Source organism: Saccopteryx leptura, chromosome 1 (assembly GCF_036850995.1).
Source record: "Saccopteryx leptura isolate mSacLep1 chromosome 1, mSacLep1_pri_phased_curated, whole genome shotgun sequence".
Classification (NCBI taxonomy): domain Eukaryota; kingdom Metazoa; phylum Chordata; class Mammalia; order Chiroptera; family Emballonuridae; genus Saccopteryx; species Saccopteryx leptura.
Genome location: NC_089503.1, coordinates 156,158,558 through 156,173,793, shown reverse-complemented (window position 1 = coordinate 156,173,793; position 15,236 = coordinate 156,158,558). Strand labels below are relative to the sequence as shown.

At 49.4% G+C, this 15,236-nt stretch overlaps 1 protein-coding gene across 2 annotated transcripts in view; it reads left to right on the top strand.

The window, feature by feature from the left end:
- Positions 1–14,646, top strand: part of NIM1K (NIM1 serine/threonine protein kinase) — a 41,363-nt gene extending 26,717 nt beyond the window's left edge. For both annotated transcript variants that reach the window (XM_066378134.1, XM_066378142.1), the window contains 3 exons: positions 3,887–4,848; positions 10,977–11,245; positions 13,821–14,646. In XM_066378134.1, the coding sequence (XP_066234231.1) occupies positions 4,554–4,848; positions 10,977–11,245; positions 13,821–14,570 (1,314 nt within the window). In that variant the 5' untranslated portion in view covers positions 3,887–4,553 and the 3' untranslated portion in view covers positions 14,571–14,646. The remainder of the gene's footprint in view (positions 1–3,886; positions 4,849–10,976; positions 11,246–13,820) is intronic.
- Positions 14,647–15,236: the final 590 nt, after the last annotated feature.

Below are 15,236 nucleotides of genomic sequence, written 5' to 3'. Positions count from 1 at the left end.
TCTCTCTCTCTCTCTCTCAATCTCTTTCCCTTGCTCTCTCCCTAAAATCAGTCAATAAATTTTAAAAATATATATGCCTTTACTAGGAGGCAATAGTGTCACCCTAGATATTTTAATAATTAGATGTTGGACTCTGATTACTTGGTTTTCTTGTCTTTTCTCTCTATTGTTTCTCTCTTCTAGAATATTTTTTTACAACTCTTCAATTAATTCTTTAACTTCAGTTTCCAAGAGAACTCTTTCTTGTTCTCTCTTTCTCTCGCAGTTTGTTCTGGTTTTGTGGAAGCACTATCTCACCTTTGTCTTCTGCTTTCTGCATTGCTCTCTGTTTCCTTCAAGGTTATTATTTTGGTTGGGTGTTGCTTTTTTTTCATTTTGGAACATTGCTCAGCAACTGAGCTCTTCTTAGCATCTGAGGTGGAGGCCATGAAGCCATCCTCAGCTCCTGGGGCTAACTCGCTCCAATCGAGCCATGGCTGCAGGAACGGAAAAGAGAAAGAGAGAGAGAAAAGCAAGAGGGGGAAGGGTGGAGAAGCAGATGGATGCTTCTCCTGTGTGCCTTGACTGGGAATTGAACCCAGGACATCCATACACAGGCTGATACTCTACCACTGAGCCAACTCACTCAACAACCAGCCAGGTCTCCCAATTTATGTGCATTTTTTTGTTTGTGAGATTGAGCATCATTTTATATAGTATAGAACCAATTGTATTTTCTGTAAAATGTCTGCTTATGTTCTTTATAATATGTAATTTTTATGTCCTCTGAGATCATAAAAATATGTTTTTTTCTAGTATTTTGTGGTTTTATTTATTTTTCATTTACTTAGTTGATTTGTTTTGCATTTATTTTTGGAGTAGACAAGAGATAGAGGTTCAGTTTTGGTTTTTTCTCCAGTTGGCTGGCTGGCTGTCCCGAAATTGCAGTTTTCCCTCCATGTAAACCCACAACAACATTGTCAAAATTGTAGGAACTTCCTTATCTGATCTAGCCAGATTAACTGTCTCCCTGGTCATTAAGGCGAGACAATTAGCTTCAATGCCACTGTGCAGGAAATTTCATTTGCAGGTGTAGAATATATAATCCAACCACACTTTGGCCGCTGTGTCTGACCCCTTCATGTAGAATTGGGAGGGGGAGAGGGGGGCTTCCTGGGGGCATCTGAGGCTAATCAGAATAGCAAGTCTAAAACCCAGTTCCAAATCCCAGACTTGAGTGGAGTTGAAGATACAGAGCCCAGATCAGCAGAGCAGGGTAAGCAGGAAAGCAGAGAGAGAGAGTCCTGGCCAGCTACTGTGTGGGGCGTCAGAGCAAGATGCAGGAGGCTGAGACCTGCTGCCTGCGGAGAGCTGACTCTTTGGAAGCAGCCAGGCTGAGGGAGGCTTTGCTTTCCTGTCCTTTGCAAGCAGCCCTGTAGCCATCCTCGTCTGACAGTGGGATTCTGACTAGGCTTTCAATGGCAAAGAAGGTGGGGCCCGGACTCCGGGTGGCCAGCGAAGGTAGCCAGGCCTTGAATGTGAAACTGAAATAAGCTTCCTGGAGGAATTCAAGTAAAGGCTGGGATGGTGTCATTAGTTTATAAAGAAAGATGCTTACTTCCACTCAATCACATCTACATGTAGCAATCATTAACTTGATATGTTAACTCCGTCTTCATCCAACTTCTACTAAATAAGTGCTGGCACAGTGCTGTGTTCTAGGAGAGAGTAGAATAAGGGGCCCTCCAAGTGCTCATGTGGGTGGTAAACAGGTAGGGCAGGGACACGGACAACACAGGTGCCATGCTCTGTGACAGGCATGCCCGGGCCCTGTGAGAGCCCAGCGAGGATGCAGGGCCCAGCAGGCCTTTACAGAGCCCGCTGCAGCGGGGGGTGACCGAGCAGCCTGTCCTGTTGGAAGCCCTCACTCTCTTTGCATGGGTTAAGGTCAAGTTCCTTTCAGAATTACAATTAATGAATTAATGCCACCTGCTTCTCATCTGTGTGGTCTCTTCTGCCAGGGATCTGAGATCCAGTGCCAGAGACTTTTTTTTTTTAACATTTTATTTATTGATTTTAGAGAGAGAGAGAGAGAGAAAGTAGGAGAGGTGCGGGAAACGTCAACTCATAGTGGCTTCTCGTATGTGCCTTGACTGGGCAAGCCTGGGGTTTTGAACCTGCGATCTCAGCGTTCCAAATTGATGCTCTATCCCAGGGGTCCCCAAACTACAGCCCGTGGGCCGCATGCGGCCCCCTGAGGCCATTTATCCGGCCCCCACCACTCTTCTGGAAGGGGCACCTCTTTCATTGGTGGTCAGTGAGAGGAGCATAGTTCCCATTGAAATACTGGTCAGTTTGTTGATTTAAATTTACTTGTTCTTTATTTTAAATATTGTATTTGTTCCCGTTTTGTTCTTTTACTTTAAAATAAGATATGTGCAGTGTGCATAGGGATTTGTTCATAGTTTTTTTTATAGTCCAGCCCTCCAACGGTCTGAGGGACAGTGAACTGGCCCCCTGTGTATAAAGTTTGGGGACCCCTCCTCTACTGCGCCACCACAGGTCAGGCATCAGAGACATTCTTCATCTGAGGGACAGGGACGGGTTTCAGAGGGTCTGCAAACCCCTTAAATTTGGACACAAATTATATGTGCTTGCTTTTTCCCTGGGGACAGGGTCATAGATTTTGTTAGAATCTCAGAGGCTTCTGTGACCCTGGAAAGCCTGAAAACCAGATCTAGAGTTCCCTCAACCTGATTAAGGATCTTTTATCTTAACACCATCCTTTAAAACAATCATAATCAGACTCTAACCTAGGGAGGTGTGTGGTTACTAACACCTGGGCCCTTTAAACCTCTATCCCTTATCTTTCCAGCTCCACCCCCCACCCCCACCTGCCACCCTCTGCCAACCCCACAGGTCTGCTCCTTCCTGTCCTCACTAATCTTTATTTGGCAACTCCATACTAAACCACAATAACAACATAGGCAGTCCTGTACTTCACCGTCATAATGTGATATATCAAACAGAACGGGCAATTCCCATCTCCAAGGCAGTCGCTCATGTTTTGGTGCAGGTTTTTGGTGCAGAATGCTCAAATCCCAAACTCAAGTTCAACACACACATAGCGAACGCTTTCTTTGTGCGGGGCATCGTGCTCCACACTGAAGGAGACAGGGAGGGGAGCAGGGCGTCCAGACAAATTAAACCCGTCCCCACCTTCACAGAGGAGACATCTGGAAAACGTGCCAGGTGCTGTGAGGATTTAGAGAGGAAGTAATTGTTTCCTACCGGAGGGCGCAAGAGAAAAGGTCATGAAGACATTCGAGCTGGGCAGTATTTCTTGTCACTGAGGACGCCATGGACTTTTATCCTTGGTAACATTACTCTTCTTCTGAACCTTCAAGATGAGCCGCTGGGCCTGAGGCTGACACCTGGTCAAGAGTACCCAGGAAATAAGGCCAGCAGAAACATTAGCCTTTGTCATAGAATGACAACAGAAAAAAAAAAGTGCAGGAGTCAAAAAGCACAGCAAACGTTGTAGGAAAACATACTCGTGGAAATACATGGGAACTATAGCATTATTACTATCATAATTTTTAAAGTCTGGCTTTCAAGCAGATCCGAGGCAACATGCATATTTTTCTAAGTATCAAAAAATAGAAAAACTTTTTTCTGGAAATACTTACAAACTGTGAGGGAGTTTCTGACACGTGGATTGAGGAGTATGTGTAGGTAAGTTTTCTTACTAAATCACCTGTAATGCAGCGTTTACTGCTGGAATGAGTCATAGCTGAAGTTCGAGTAGTGCCTTCAGATAGGTGGCTCCAAAGCAGTCCCACACTCGTTAGGAACCCCATCCAGTTTATTAGCCTTGCTCATACATTAACTTCCTCTTTGTTCTTAGGATGAACCAGCCAGCACCTGCCAAATTTTTGAGACAGCTCACGGCTTAGAGGAAGGCTCATCTAAATAAAGGCCGGCTAAAGTGACACTGCCAGGATTTAATCCTTCTCCGGCAGGCCGTGTGACCAGAAGGCTGATCTGCAGGTTACTTCCTTCTCGGAGACCAGATCATTAGGTCTCAGGGGCCCTGTGACATGGCAGCAGGAGCCAGGAGCTGCACGCCATGAGGAAGGTCAGAGATGCGGGTCAGAAGCAGGGGCCCCTGGAGCCAAAGAGTCTGTGGCCATCAAAGGAAATAGCAGCTGGAGCCTTTGTCCTGGGGCACAGCCACCTAGCCCAGAGCATCACACGGCCCTGCCGGCTGGCCAGGAGGTTCCTGCAGCCTGATTTAGGAAGTGACTATAATGACTGCAGGTGTGCCCTGTTGCACAGGAAGGGAGGTGTGAGATGTCCCCGGTAAGGCAGGCAGCTTGAGGCCGGCTGGGTAAGTTCCGCTGGCCCTGCTGATTTTCACAGGCCAGCTCCACGGAAGGGGACCCCGGGGCTCTAGCTGTCCCCACCTCCCATCTCCCACCCCCGGGGCCTCTTCTGCCTACCCCCCACCCCCAGCTGGCCCTTGATCAGGGCCCCTTTGCTGAGATGGATACGTGAGCCTGCGGGACGGGACAATGACAACAGTGTACGTGAATGGAGGCGGCCTGGTGAACCCCCACTGCGGCCCGTGGGATCGGAGGGAGAGCGTGGAAAGCGGCTGTCAGACAGACTGCCACCAGGAGGAGGAGGAGGAGGGGCAGGCTCGCCAGCTGACACCCTTCGAGAAGCTGACCCAGGACATGTCCCATGATGAGAAGGTGGTGAGAGAGATCACACTGGGGAAACGCATCGGCTTCTACCGAATCCGAGGGGAAATTGGAAGTGGGAACTTTTCCCAGGTCAAGCTTGGGATCCACTCCTTAACCAAAGGTAGGATCTGATCTCCGGAGGAGGATGACCCTCCCGTGGGGTATGGCCTTGTGGGTGGGCGGGGGTTAGGAGCCCAGGGCCAGGGAAGCAAGGGAAGCACTGTCACCTGAGGCCTTGTCCTCTGTATTTCAGTTCATTTTCACAGTAATGGGGTGAGGGCAATGTTTTTATTTCCACTTTACAGATAGGGAAACTAAGGTTCAAAGAAATCAACTGTGGCTCCAGCAGTCTGACTTTGGATGATTCTGACCCCGAGAACGTCCCCCACTGCACCATGCGGTGAACTCACTCACTGAGCAGACTCTCCTGGGGAAGTGGAGTCTGGCCTGGTCCCAAGGCAACACATGGTCCAAGTGTTTGTGTATATATTCTGCTTGTGTTCGTGTGTCAATACCAATGACACAGAACAGCCCAGGAGGCCTCCCGGAGGGCCAGTCAATGGACAGCAGGGTCCAGTCTCCTCCCTCCTTACCAGAGGCTGCTACTTCTCTTACGTTTGGGGGAAAGGGATTTGATCTCAGGACCTTCCCTGCTTCAGTCTGCTCTGTATGTTCTCATTGTTGCTAGGTTCCTTCTGTCCACCAGAGAGCCACTTCTGCTTGGGACCAGCCCCTCTAGATTCTAGAGGAGCAGTGCCAGCACTCTGGCCTCAGGGGGACTCTGCACAGAGCCCAGCAATGTGGGCTCTTTTTTTTTTTTTTTTTTTTTTTTGTATTTTTCTGAAGTTGGAAACGGGGGAGGCAGTCAGACAGACTCCCGCATGTGCCTGACTGGGATCCACCCGGCATGCCCACCAGGGGGCGATGCTCTGCCCATCTGGGGTGTTGCTCTGTTGCAACCAGAGCCATTCTAGCGCCTGAGGCAGAGGCCACAGAGCCATCCTCAGCGCCCGGGGCCAACTTTGCTCCAGTGGAGCCTTGGCTGCGGGAGGGGAAGAGAGAGACAGAGAGGAAGGAGAGGGGGAGGGGTGGAGAAGCAGATGGGCGCTGGCCGGGAATCGAACCTGGGACTCCTGCACGCCAGCCCGACGCTCCACCACTGAGCCAACCGGCCAGGGCCCAATGTGGGCTCTTGCTGCCCCAACTCCTTGTGGGCACTTCCCTGGGAGCCCTCTTACTTAGCTGAAGCCTGGATGCTATCAAAGGGACTTACCAGACAGAAAAGGAACACTTGCAATTCAGTATAATTTATCAACTTCCTAAACCCATGGGTCTTGCCCTCTCCCTGAGAGTCCTGTCCTGACATGTTCTCTCCAAGGACTCAGCCTGCCACCGAGTCTCCAAGGCCACTCTCTGCTTACATGTATTATCCTTTGATTTTGCTTCTTCTCCACCCCCAATCCCACGTTCCTCCCATCCCTGTGTTTGGCCCCTATAGAGAAAGCACCATAATCCCACACACACACACGCACACACATAAGCATGTATTGATATTACACACACTCCCAAGTCCCCTTCCATGCCACTCAGTGTCTGGGTCCTTGTCTTCACAGCCTGGCTACTCACCTTACGTACCTGGGTAAATCACAGCCCTCTTGTAAGCCTCAGGGGGATCTAGTTCTGCAACTCACATCTAATTGGGACAGATGTTGCTTTTCAATGGTCTAGCAAGAATGAGAGAAAAAATATCAAACACATGAGAGGCTAAGGGCCAGACACTGAGAGCAAAGACATGATTAGAAAGCAGAGAGAAGTTGGGTAAAGGCAAGCCAAGAGAGGAACTCAGGGAGGAGACGGTGTCCAGTTCTGCAGACAAGCCACAGGGGTGACACCTGAGCAGAGCAGGCCGGATAGGGGCAGCTTTGAGCAGTCCTAAGTGCAGGCTCACTTTCCCCGCTGAGGAAGAAGACGGGTCAGCGGGAAGCCCAGAGACTTGAGAATCAGACGAATTCGCTTCAAGTCCTCATTCAGTCACTTATAGGCATCTGACTTGGTGCGTGTGACTCAGCTTCTTTGGTCCTCGGTCATCTCAGCTGTAAGACGGAGGCATGATTTCTCAAAGTGTCGGGAACATTAGAAATAGCATGTATGAAGTTCATGGCTGGTAGAAGCCACTCAATAAATAACAGCTAACATTGGTACAGCTTTATTTTTTTACTTAAACGTATTTCAAAAGGAAATTGAATATTGTTAAAATAATGAAAACCTAACATCACTTGCCCTATGAATAGAAATGGAAAAAATAAATACAATGCAAACACATTTAAAAGATTTGTTTATTTATTTCCCCAGCTTTACTGAGATAAGGGACACATAATATTGTGTATGTTTAGGGAGTACAGTGTAGTAATTTTATTTACTGACTACAATAAGATTATTTAACACACCCATCACCTCATGTAGTTGCGATTTTTTAATATGCAGTGAGATACTTTTAAATCTACTTTCTTAACTTCAAAAGTTTTCAAGGAAGATTACGAAGTAATAGAAAGTATTGAAAACAGGCCCACAACCACGTGAAGGTTTTATTTTCGCCTCCATCACAGAGCTGGGCGAGCGGACGTGTGTGCGCACTGTGAGTCAGTGCTATTTCAGACTGTGCCGTGCATTAAAATCATCTCGAGACTTGAATGATAAAGGTTCCACTCAGGGAAACACTGGCCTCATCTCGTCCTCCTGCATTTTACAAAGGAGGAAGCGGAGCCCCAGAAGTGACTGTCGCGAGGTCACGGCAGAGACAGGTCTAGGACTCAGCTTTCCTTCTCTCCGCTGCGCTGCCGGGGACGTTGGTGAGGTGTGGAGGAGGCGTCTTCCACAGCTGCCCCGACCAGCTGGCCCTGTGGGACCGCTGCCTTCTCCAGCATCACTTGCAGCTCAACTCCCGACTCCGGCTGATCATGGACCCTCCCTCTCCCTTGTGGCTACACCTCCAGGAGCGGTTCTGCCCCCGAACTGCCTGCAGAAGGTCTGAGGGACAGGGAGCCGTTAGGGAGCAATAGGGCACAGCTCAAGACTCAGAGAAAGGTCTTCTCCCCGCCTGGCCTTCTCTTGCTCAGTGTCCAAGGGAGACCTGCCACCACGCCTTTAGGTGGCAGAAGGTTGTGCAATACCGCGAAACGATACTGGCTTTGAAGTCAACCAGACCTGGGTGGAATCCCAGTCTAGTCTGCCTTCAAAGAAGTCTCTGTCCTTTCGGCCTGAGTCACACGTCATTCTGTCCCTGGAACAGGAGCCTACTCAAATAGCTCACATTGCAGCACAAGGGCTGTGTTGTGCTCAGGTGGACCCACAGCAAGGAGCCCGGTCCCAGGATGGGACTGCCTTCACCCCTTCCCCTTCCCTGGGGCCGCGTGGTTTCTCATTTCCACTTCCCTTGATGAACGTGTGCCACCTTTGCACACTCCTCTGCAGAGTGGGTTTCTCTGCTCAAGTGTCAGAAGGCTCACGACAGAGAATGATTGATTGATGCAGGTCCCGTCGCCATGTAAACTCTCAGCTCTCTTCTCCCTCTCCATCTCTTCTTGTTTCCTTCTATTTCAGCTCAGATTTTAAACAGAGAATACTCTGATTGCTCACTGACCAGCCAATGGCAGGCCAGCTTCGAGTCAAGGGCACACCCCACGACTCTCTCTCTCTCTCTCTCTCTCTCTCTCTCTCTCTCTCTCTCTCATCAGAGCCTAAGGTCCACAAGACTGTCTTTGAGAAGGCGAGTAGAAAGAGCAGCAAATTGACAGGCATGTCCACCACTGAGACAAGAACCAGCAGAGCAAGAAATAGCCATGAGACGGCATCTAATTCCTTAGACAGGCTATGGTGCTGTGTGGGCAGAAGAAAGAAAGAGAAGCAACAACAACTGGTATTTATATAGTGACTTCCTTCTTGGACTCCGCAGCTTTCTGTTGTATTGCGAAATTGAGTTAATTCCAGTCCCTTGAGTTTCAGAGAACACGGTGTTTCCCTGCCAGGTAGCTGGGCACCTGGGTGGCCTCACTGACATGCTACCCTCACTGCTCACCTGCCCTATTGTCAAAGGCACAAATCACCCTCTGATTATGGGATATTTGTGAGAAAGTGGAAGAAGGTCAACAGCACAGACAGTGGGGAAATCGGTTCCGAAGCAAGTTTAAACAGACCAGAAAATGTACCAGCAGGAGACTGAGCACATCAGACAAATGCAACAAAAAAAAGGAATTGCGGACTTCACCTCTGGACTCACAGGCCCTTCCTCACTGGCTCAGCCCTGGTACCTCCTCGTCGCTCTCCTGGCTCCACCCCTCAGTGAGCCCCCAGGCAACAGAAAGTAGGAAAAGGAGAGTAAAAGGAAGGCGGGGAACACCTGGGTGAAAATCCATCCAGTGAAGGCAGATGGCAGTTCCAGTGGGAAATAGTCTCTGGGGAGGGTGACAGAGTCGGGACGCAAAGACCAAGGTTTGTAAATGTGGAGGGGACAGGCGGCTACTCTGAGCAGATGAGTGTGGGAAGAAAAGGGGGGATGTGCCTCTGCAACCCTCACCTGTGAAAGAGGGCGGGCTGATCAGTGAGTGGTTCAGGAAGCCTTGCTGGGAACCACAAAGCCCCGGTCCCATGGCCTCCAGGCCCTGTCAGACTGGGTAACACAGACAGCAATTCGTGTCAGTGTGGGCCCCACACAAAGCCAGTTTGTCCAGGTTTGTCAGCAGGTTTCCTAGGAAATACAGACAGTCTGGATAAGATAAGGAAGGAGTTTCCCACGGAAGTGGAGGGTTTCAGTGCCAGGGGCAGCTTCTAGGATAGTACTTTAAAAAAAAAAAATGGTGCAAACTGCTCTGATCTCTAGAAAAAAGCTCCAATACAGGCCCCTGCTGGTGGAGTAGATTTTTATAGCTAACAGCTCAGATTCCCTCGGGCCTTGCAAGCTGATAAGGCAGGCTGAAGCCGGCATGGTTAGAAATTAGGCTGATTAAAAATTTCTCAAAAGAGATGATGCACTCACCCTTCTAAATATTTTATGTCCCATCTGTTGTCACAGACAGTAACAAAGGCAACGTGACTGTCCCTGTCTCTGTTGCTGCCCTTTCTGACCTGTTCTTCCCTGGTCTTCTTCTCTGTAGCTCTCATCTCATGTTTCTGGAACCCTTTCTTCTCCTCTCTCCACTTATTTATTCATCAGTTTGTTTATTCCTCTTCTGAAGAATATAATAAGCTCTCCTGTGCTCATACTTCACTCGGGGCCTTTACAGAGATGAACGAGATGCAGTTCTAGCTGGACAGGGACTCTCAATATGTCATGGAGACAGGAAACAATTGATGTACTGTCACCCAGTAAGGTACAAAGGGCATGCTCAGTGGTGCCCAAGAATGTCAGGAAAGGGTTGGTTGACTGAGGAAAGGCTTGTTCTGGGTCTTGAGGTTTGAGGAGAAATTACACAAGACACAGGGAGAAGAGAAATCTGGGCAGGAAGAGGATGTCAAGTGCATGGAGGTGTGAACTGGGCTGGGGAGTACTCAGAGGTTTGAAGGCAGTTGTGGGTGATGGAGACAGGGGCCAGATCATGAAGAATCTTCTTACATATTTGTATTTTGTCATTTTGGTATCAGGGAGCGTTTGAAGAGCTTAAAGCAAGAATTAACACAAGTGATTAATATAAATTTTTGGCTGTCACCAACCTCCCTTTTCTTAGTGACTCCTGTTGTACACATACACCTGCCCATATGACCTCTCCACGTGGTTGTCTGTCTTAGTTTGGGTTTCTGCCAGACGCAGATCCTGATGCAGAGCCAAATGCAGGAGGGCACCCCAGGAAACAGGAAGAAGGATGGGGACAAACAAATGGTTTTGTAACAGTTGGACTAAAGGTGTGCATAGGGAGGGGAGGATGGTGAACGGGAGTGGTGGATGGTGAGGCTGAAGAAGGGGGTTGGGTCTGAGGGAAGAGGGACTTTCTTGGCTAAGCAAAGGAGCTTAAATTTCATCCCGAAACCTGGGTAGAGGTCATCACACTGAAACCTCCTTGGAAGGCAGGAGTTGGCGTCAATACCTGTGCACAGAGGACTTGCACTGATGATCAGGGATGGGCTCTGTGAGCTTGGCAACAGCCGTGGAACCTCGTGTGTCTCATAAAATAAAGGGGCCGCTTTAGGTCTCCTTAGGTTCTCAGTTTCTGTGAGCCTATGAACACTGCCACATCCTTTGACTTCTTTATTTTCCAGAAAAGGTGGCCATTAAGATCCTGGACAAGACCAAGTTAGACCAGAAAACCCAGCGGCTACTCTCCCGCGAAATCTCCAGCATGGAGAAGCTGCACCACCCCAACATCATCCGCCTCTACGAGGTCGTGGAGACGCTCTCCAAACTCCACTTGGTGATGGAATACGCGGGGGGTGGGGAGCTCTTTGGGAAAATCAGCACTGAAGGGAAGCTTTCCGAACCAGAAAGCAAGCTCATCTTCTCCCAGATTGTGTCTGCCGTGAAGCACATGGTGAGTGGGGCAAGAAATAAGAGTCTTGTTCCCAGTCTACCCACCGCGGGGGCATGGGGCTTGGTTTATCATCATCCAAGCGTCCCAGAGGGCTTTAGACCTACAAGGGCAGATGGCTGTCCCTCTGTGAGAGTCAGAAGCTCACACTTCTCACTTCTGAAGCAAAATCTAGGCATCTCCAGTTACAGGGCAGCCTTCAGGCATCGGGAAGTTAGCAGGAGTCGCTCTGGGCTGTCTGATGACACTCACCCATTCCCTGGTCGCCTCCATCTCTCCACCTCCATCTTCCACCACCCGGAGAGCAAGCTCCTCCTAGTTCCTTGGCCTTTCCTTCTTAACTCTGTGTTAAGGATGCCCTCTATACTGCTCACACGCCTCTCATCCAAATCCCAGCCACAGTTCAAGGCCCGGCTCAGACCTGTCGCTCTGGAACTCTTTCCTCTCACGTCAGCTCACACCAGTCTTCCTTGACCTGGGGGACATCCTCTGGCTCTTGCTGCCTCTGTGCTCGGACTTGACTTTGTCATTCTTATTTTAGTTCTATGACGATGTCTTTAGATAAGTGGACTCCTGCAGCACACTCCCTAGATCAGGGGTCCCCAAACTGTTTACACAGGGGCCAGTTCACTGTCCCTCAGACCGTTGGAGGGCCGGACTATAAAAAAAACTATGAACAAATGCCTATGCACACTGTACATATCTTATTTTAAAGTAAAAAAACAAAATGGGAACAAATACAATATTTAAAGTAAAGAACAAGTAAATTTAAATCAACAAACTGACCAGTATTTCAATGGGAACTATAGGCCTGCTTTTGGCTAATGAGATGGTCAATGTTTGGTTCCATATTTGTCACTGCTAGCTGTAACAAGTGATATGACGCGCTTCCGGAGCCGTGATGTGTGCGTCCCGCGTCACAGAAAGTAGTACTGTATGTTAGCAACACCGCGCTTTGCGGCGCCACCACATACAGTACTCCATCTGCATCCTGTGCTCCTCTCATTGACCACCAATGAAAGAGGTGCCCCTTCAGGAGTACGGCGGGGGCCAGATAAATGGCCTCAGGGGGCCGCACACGGGCTGTAGTTTGGGGACCCCTGCCCTAGATCTTTTATGAGGGGGACTCCTGTGCCCTTTGTACTGTTGGCCATATTGCTAGGCACACAGGAGGGACTGGACCACAGACCTGACCACTACGTTTACGATGCTGTTAGTGCAGAGACCTGGGTGCCCACTCTACCCCGATCTGTCAGTCCACTGGGCAGAAAAGAGACACCTGACGGGTCTGGATTGGCTGAGAGGCTGTTTCTGGTTCACCCCTCTGCCTGGATGTTGTGGGTCAAGGCCCAAGATCAGTGACCTCCTGGTCAATTATCAGCAGGGGAATTAGTGACTGAGGGCCCTAAGACAGCAGTCGGGAGGGAGAGAGGGAAGGGAGAAAAATAAGCCCGCGAGAAGAATCTGACTATAACGGTGCTGTGTGTCCTAGACCCATGGCCCCACCAGTCAGCATGTAAGTGGCCTCTATTGCGGCGAGCCTTCCCGGGGCCAGGGCACAGGCCAGACCCACACCAGATAAGGGAACAGCTGGGGAAGGAGTCTTCCACGTTCTCCTGGGAAAGGAATCAGAAGAGCACCGAGCAGCAGAGGGGGCCGACTGGGTCCTCCGAAGCTCTGCCCCTGGCCTCTCATCCAGCTCTCTGGTCTCCGAGAAGAGGGAAGATGAGGCACAGGGTTCCAGACCTCATCGAGCGCATCTGCTCTGCCAGCATCACGCTGAGCGCCACAGACACGGTGTCATCTATGGTTCTCATAGCACCCTCATGGGGTGCCTGTGAGTACCCCATTTTACAAGGAGGAGTGCTGACACGTGACATGGCTGGGATCCCGGGACATAGAGTTAACCAAGCTGTTAGGCTTCAAAGCCTGGATTCTGACCCCAGGAGGCTCATGAGCAAGAGTAACAGTAAGCCATTTCCCAGGAGCCCTTGGGGCTGAACAGGTCAAGATAGTCTGGATTCTGAATGCAAGGGTGGATTGGGGTGGGCATGGGCTCACAACCCACAGTGGCCCCTCACAACCACAAATGTCCCCCCTTCTGTTAGTTCTGTAAAGATAAAGGAGCCCACCCAAAGGAGCATAGTTGGAGCCTCGGGGAGGGCTCCTATGAATAATGAACTAGGCCTGCTTGGCTTTGACCCCAGGCAAGAGATTGCTCAGCCAGAAGAAACCATCTGCGACCTCGAAAACGAAAGATAGCTGCTTCGTTTGCAGTTTCAGAACACATAACTTCATAAGATCTGGGTCTTATTTCTGACTCAGATTCCTGAGTTCACATGTGGGACAGACTCCAACCCTCCCCTCACATGAAAATGAAAGCTTTGAGTGCTTTGCAGCCTGTGGGAGTCCCGTTTGGCTAAAGGTTACATCCCGGAAGCTCTGGAGGTTTGCTGACTGAATTTCTGCTACATATTATCCCATCTCATTGTTTCAGAGGAATGGATGCATTTTTGTTGGTGGTGGTGGTGGTATTTTCCTTTGGAAATGATCATTTCCCCTGTGTCTTCTTCCACAGCATGAAAACCAGATTATTCACAGGGACCTGAAGGCAGAAAATGTGTTCTACACCAGCAACACCTGCGTGAAGGTGGGCGACTTTGGATTCAGTACCGTAAGCAGAAAAGGGGAAATGCTGAACACCTTCTGTGGGTCTCCACCCTACGCCGCACCTGAGCTCTTCCGAGACGAGCACTATGTGGGCGTGTATGTGGACATCTGGGCCTTGGGGGTGCTTCTGTATTTCATGGTGACAGGCACCATGCCGTTTCGGGCAGAGACTGTGACAAAACTGAAGCGGAGCATCCTGGAGGGCACATACAGTGTGCCCCCGCACGTGTCTGAGCCTTGCCTCCGGCTCCTCCGCACGGTCCTGCAGCCTGTCCCCACCGAGCGGTGCGGAATCGACTCCATCATGAACCACGAGTGGATGCAAGGGGTGCCCTACCCCACCCCTCTGGAACCCTTCCAGCTGGACCCCAAACATTTGTCAGAAACCAGCACCCTCAGAGAAGAAGAAAACGAGGTCAAAAGCACGTTGGAACATTTGGGCATCACAGAAGAGCATATTCGGAACAACCAAGGGAGAGATGCACGGAGCTCCATCACGGGGGTCTATCGTATCATTCTGCACAGGGTCCAAAGGAAAAAGGCTTTGGAGAGCATCCCAGTGATGATACTTCCAGACCCAAAAGAAAGGGATGTAAAGAAAGGCTCCCGTGTCTACAGAGGCATAAGACACACGTCCAAATTTTGCTCAATTTTATAAATTGCATTTAAGACTGTTAGTAATTCACTGAGAGCATTGTTGCTGCTTTTACTTTTTTTTTCATGGACAACTTGGTGCAGGACATTTTTGTAATTTTAAAATAAATTTAAATTTAAGGTATGCATTATTTTCCTCAAAATAAGTGTATTTATTAGCTCAGATTCTGGCTTGATTTACAATTTTCTATTATTCTCAAACTCTAGCGTTCATTAGTTTATTCAAGAAATACTTATTCGGTGCCTAATATATGCCCAGAACTGTTTAAATTGCTGCAGAAACAGCAAAAAATGAACTGGGCCAAGTTCTTCCTTTTCTGTGCAGGATATTCTACCACTGGACAAAAGGCACTAATAAAAAAGAAAATTTATTTTTATTTTATTTTTCTGAAGTGAGAAGCAGGGAGGCAGAGAGACAAACTCCCACATGCGCCCGACCGGGATCCACCCGTCATGCCCACTAGGGGGCGATGCTCTGCCCATCTAGGGCGTTGTTCTGTTGCAACAGGAGCCATCCTCAGCCCCCAGGCCAACTTTTCTCCAATGGAGCCTTGGCTGTGGGAGGGGAAGAGAGAGAGAGAGAAAAGAGAAGGGAAGGATGGAGAAGCAGATGGGTGCTTCTCCTGTCTTCCCGGGCTGGGAATCGAACCCAGGACTTCCATACGCTGGG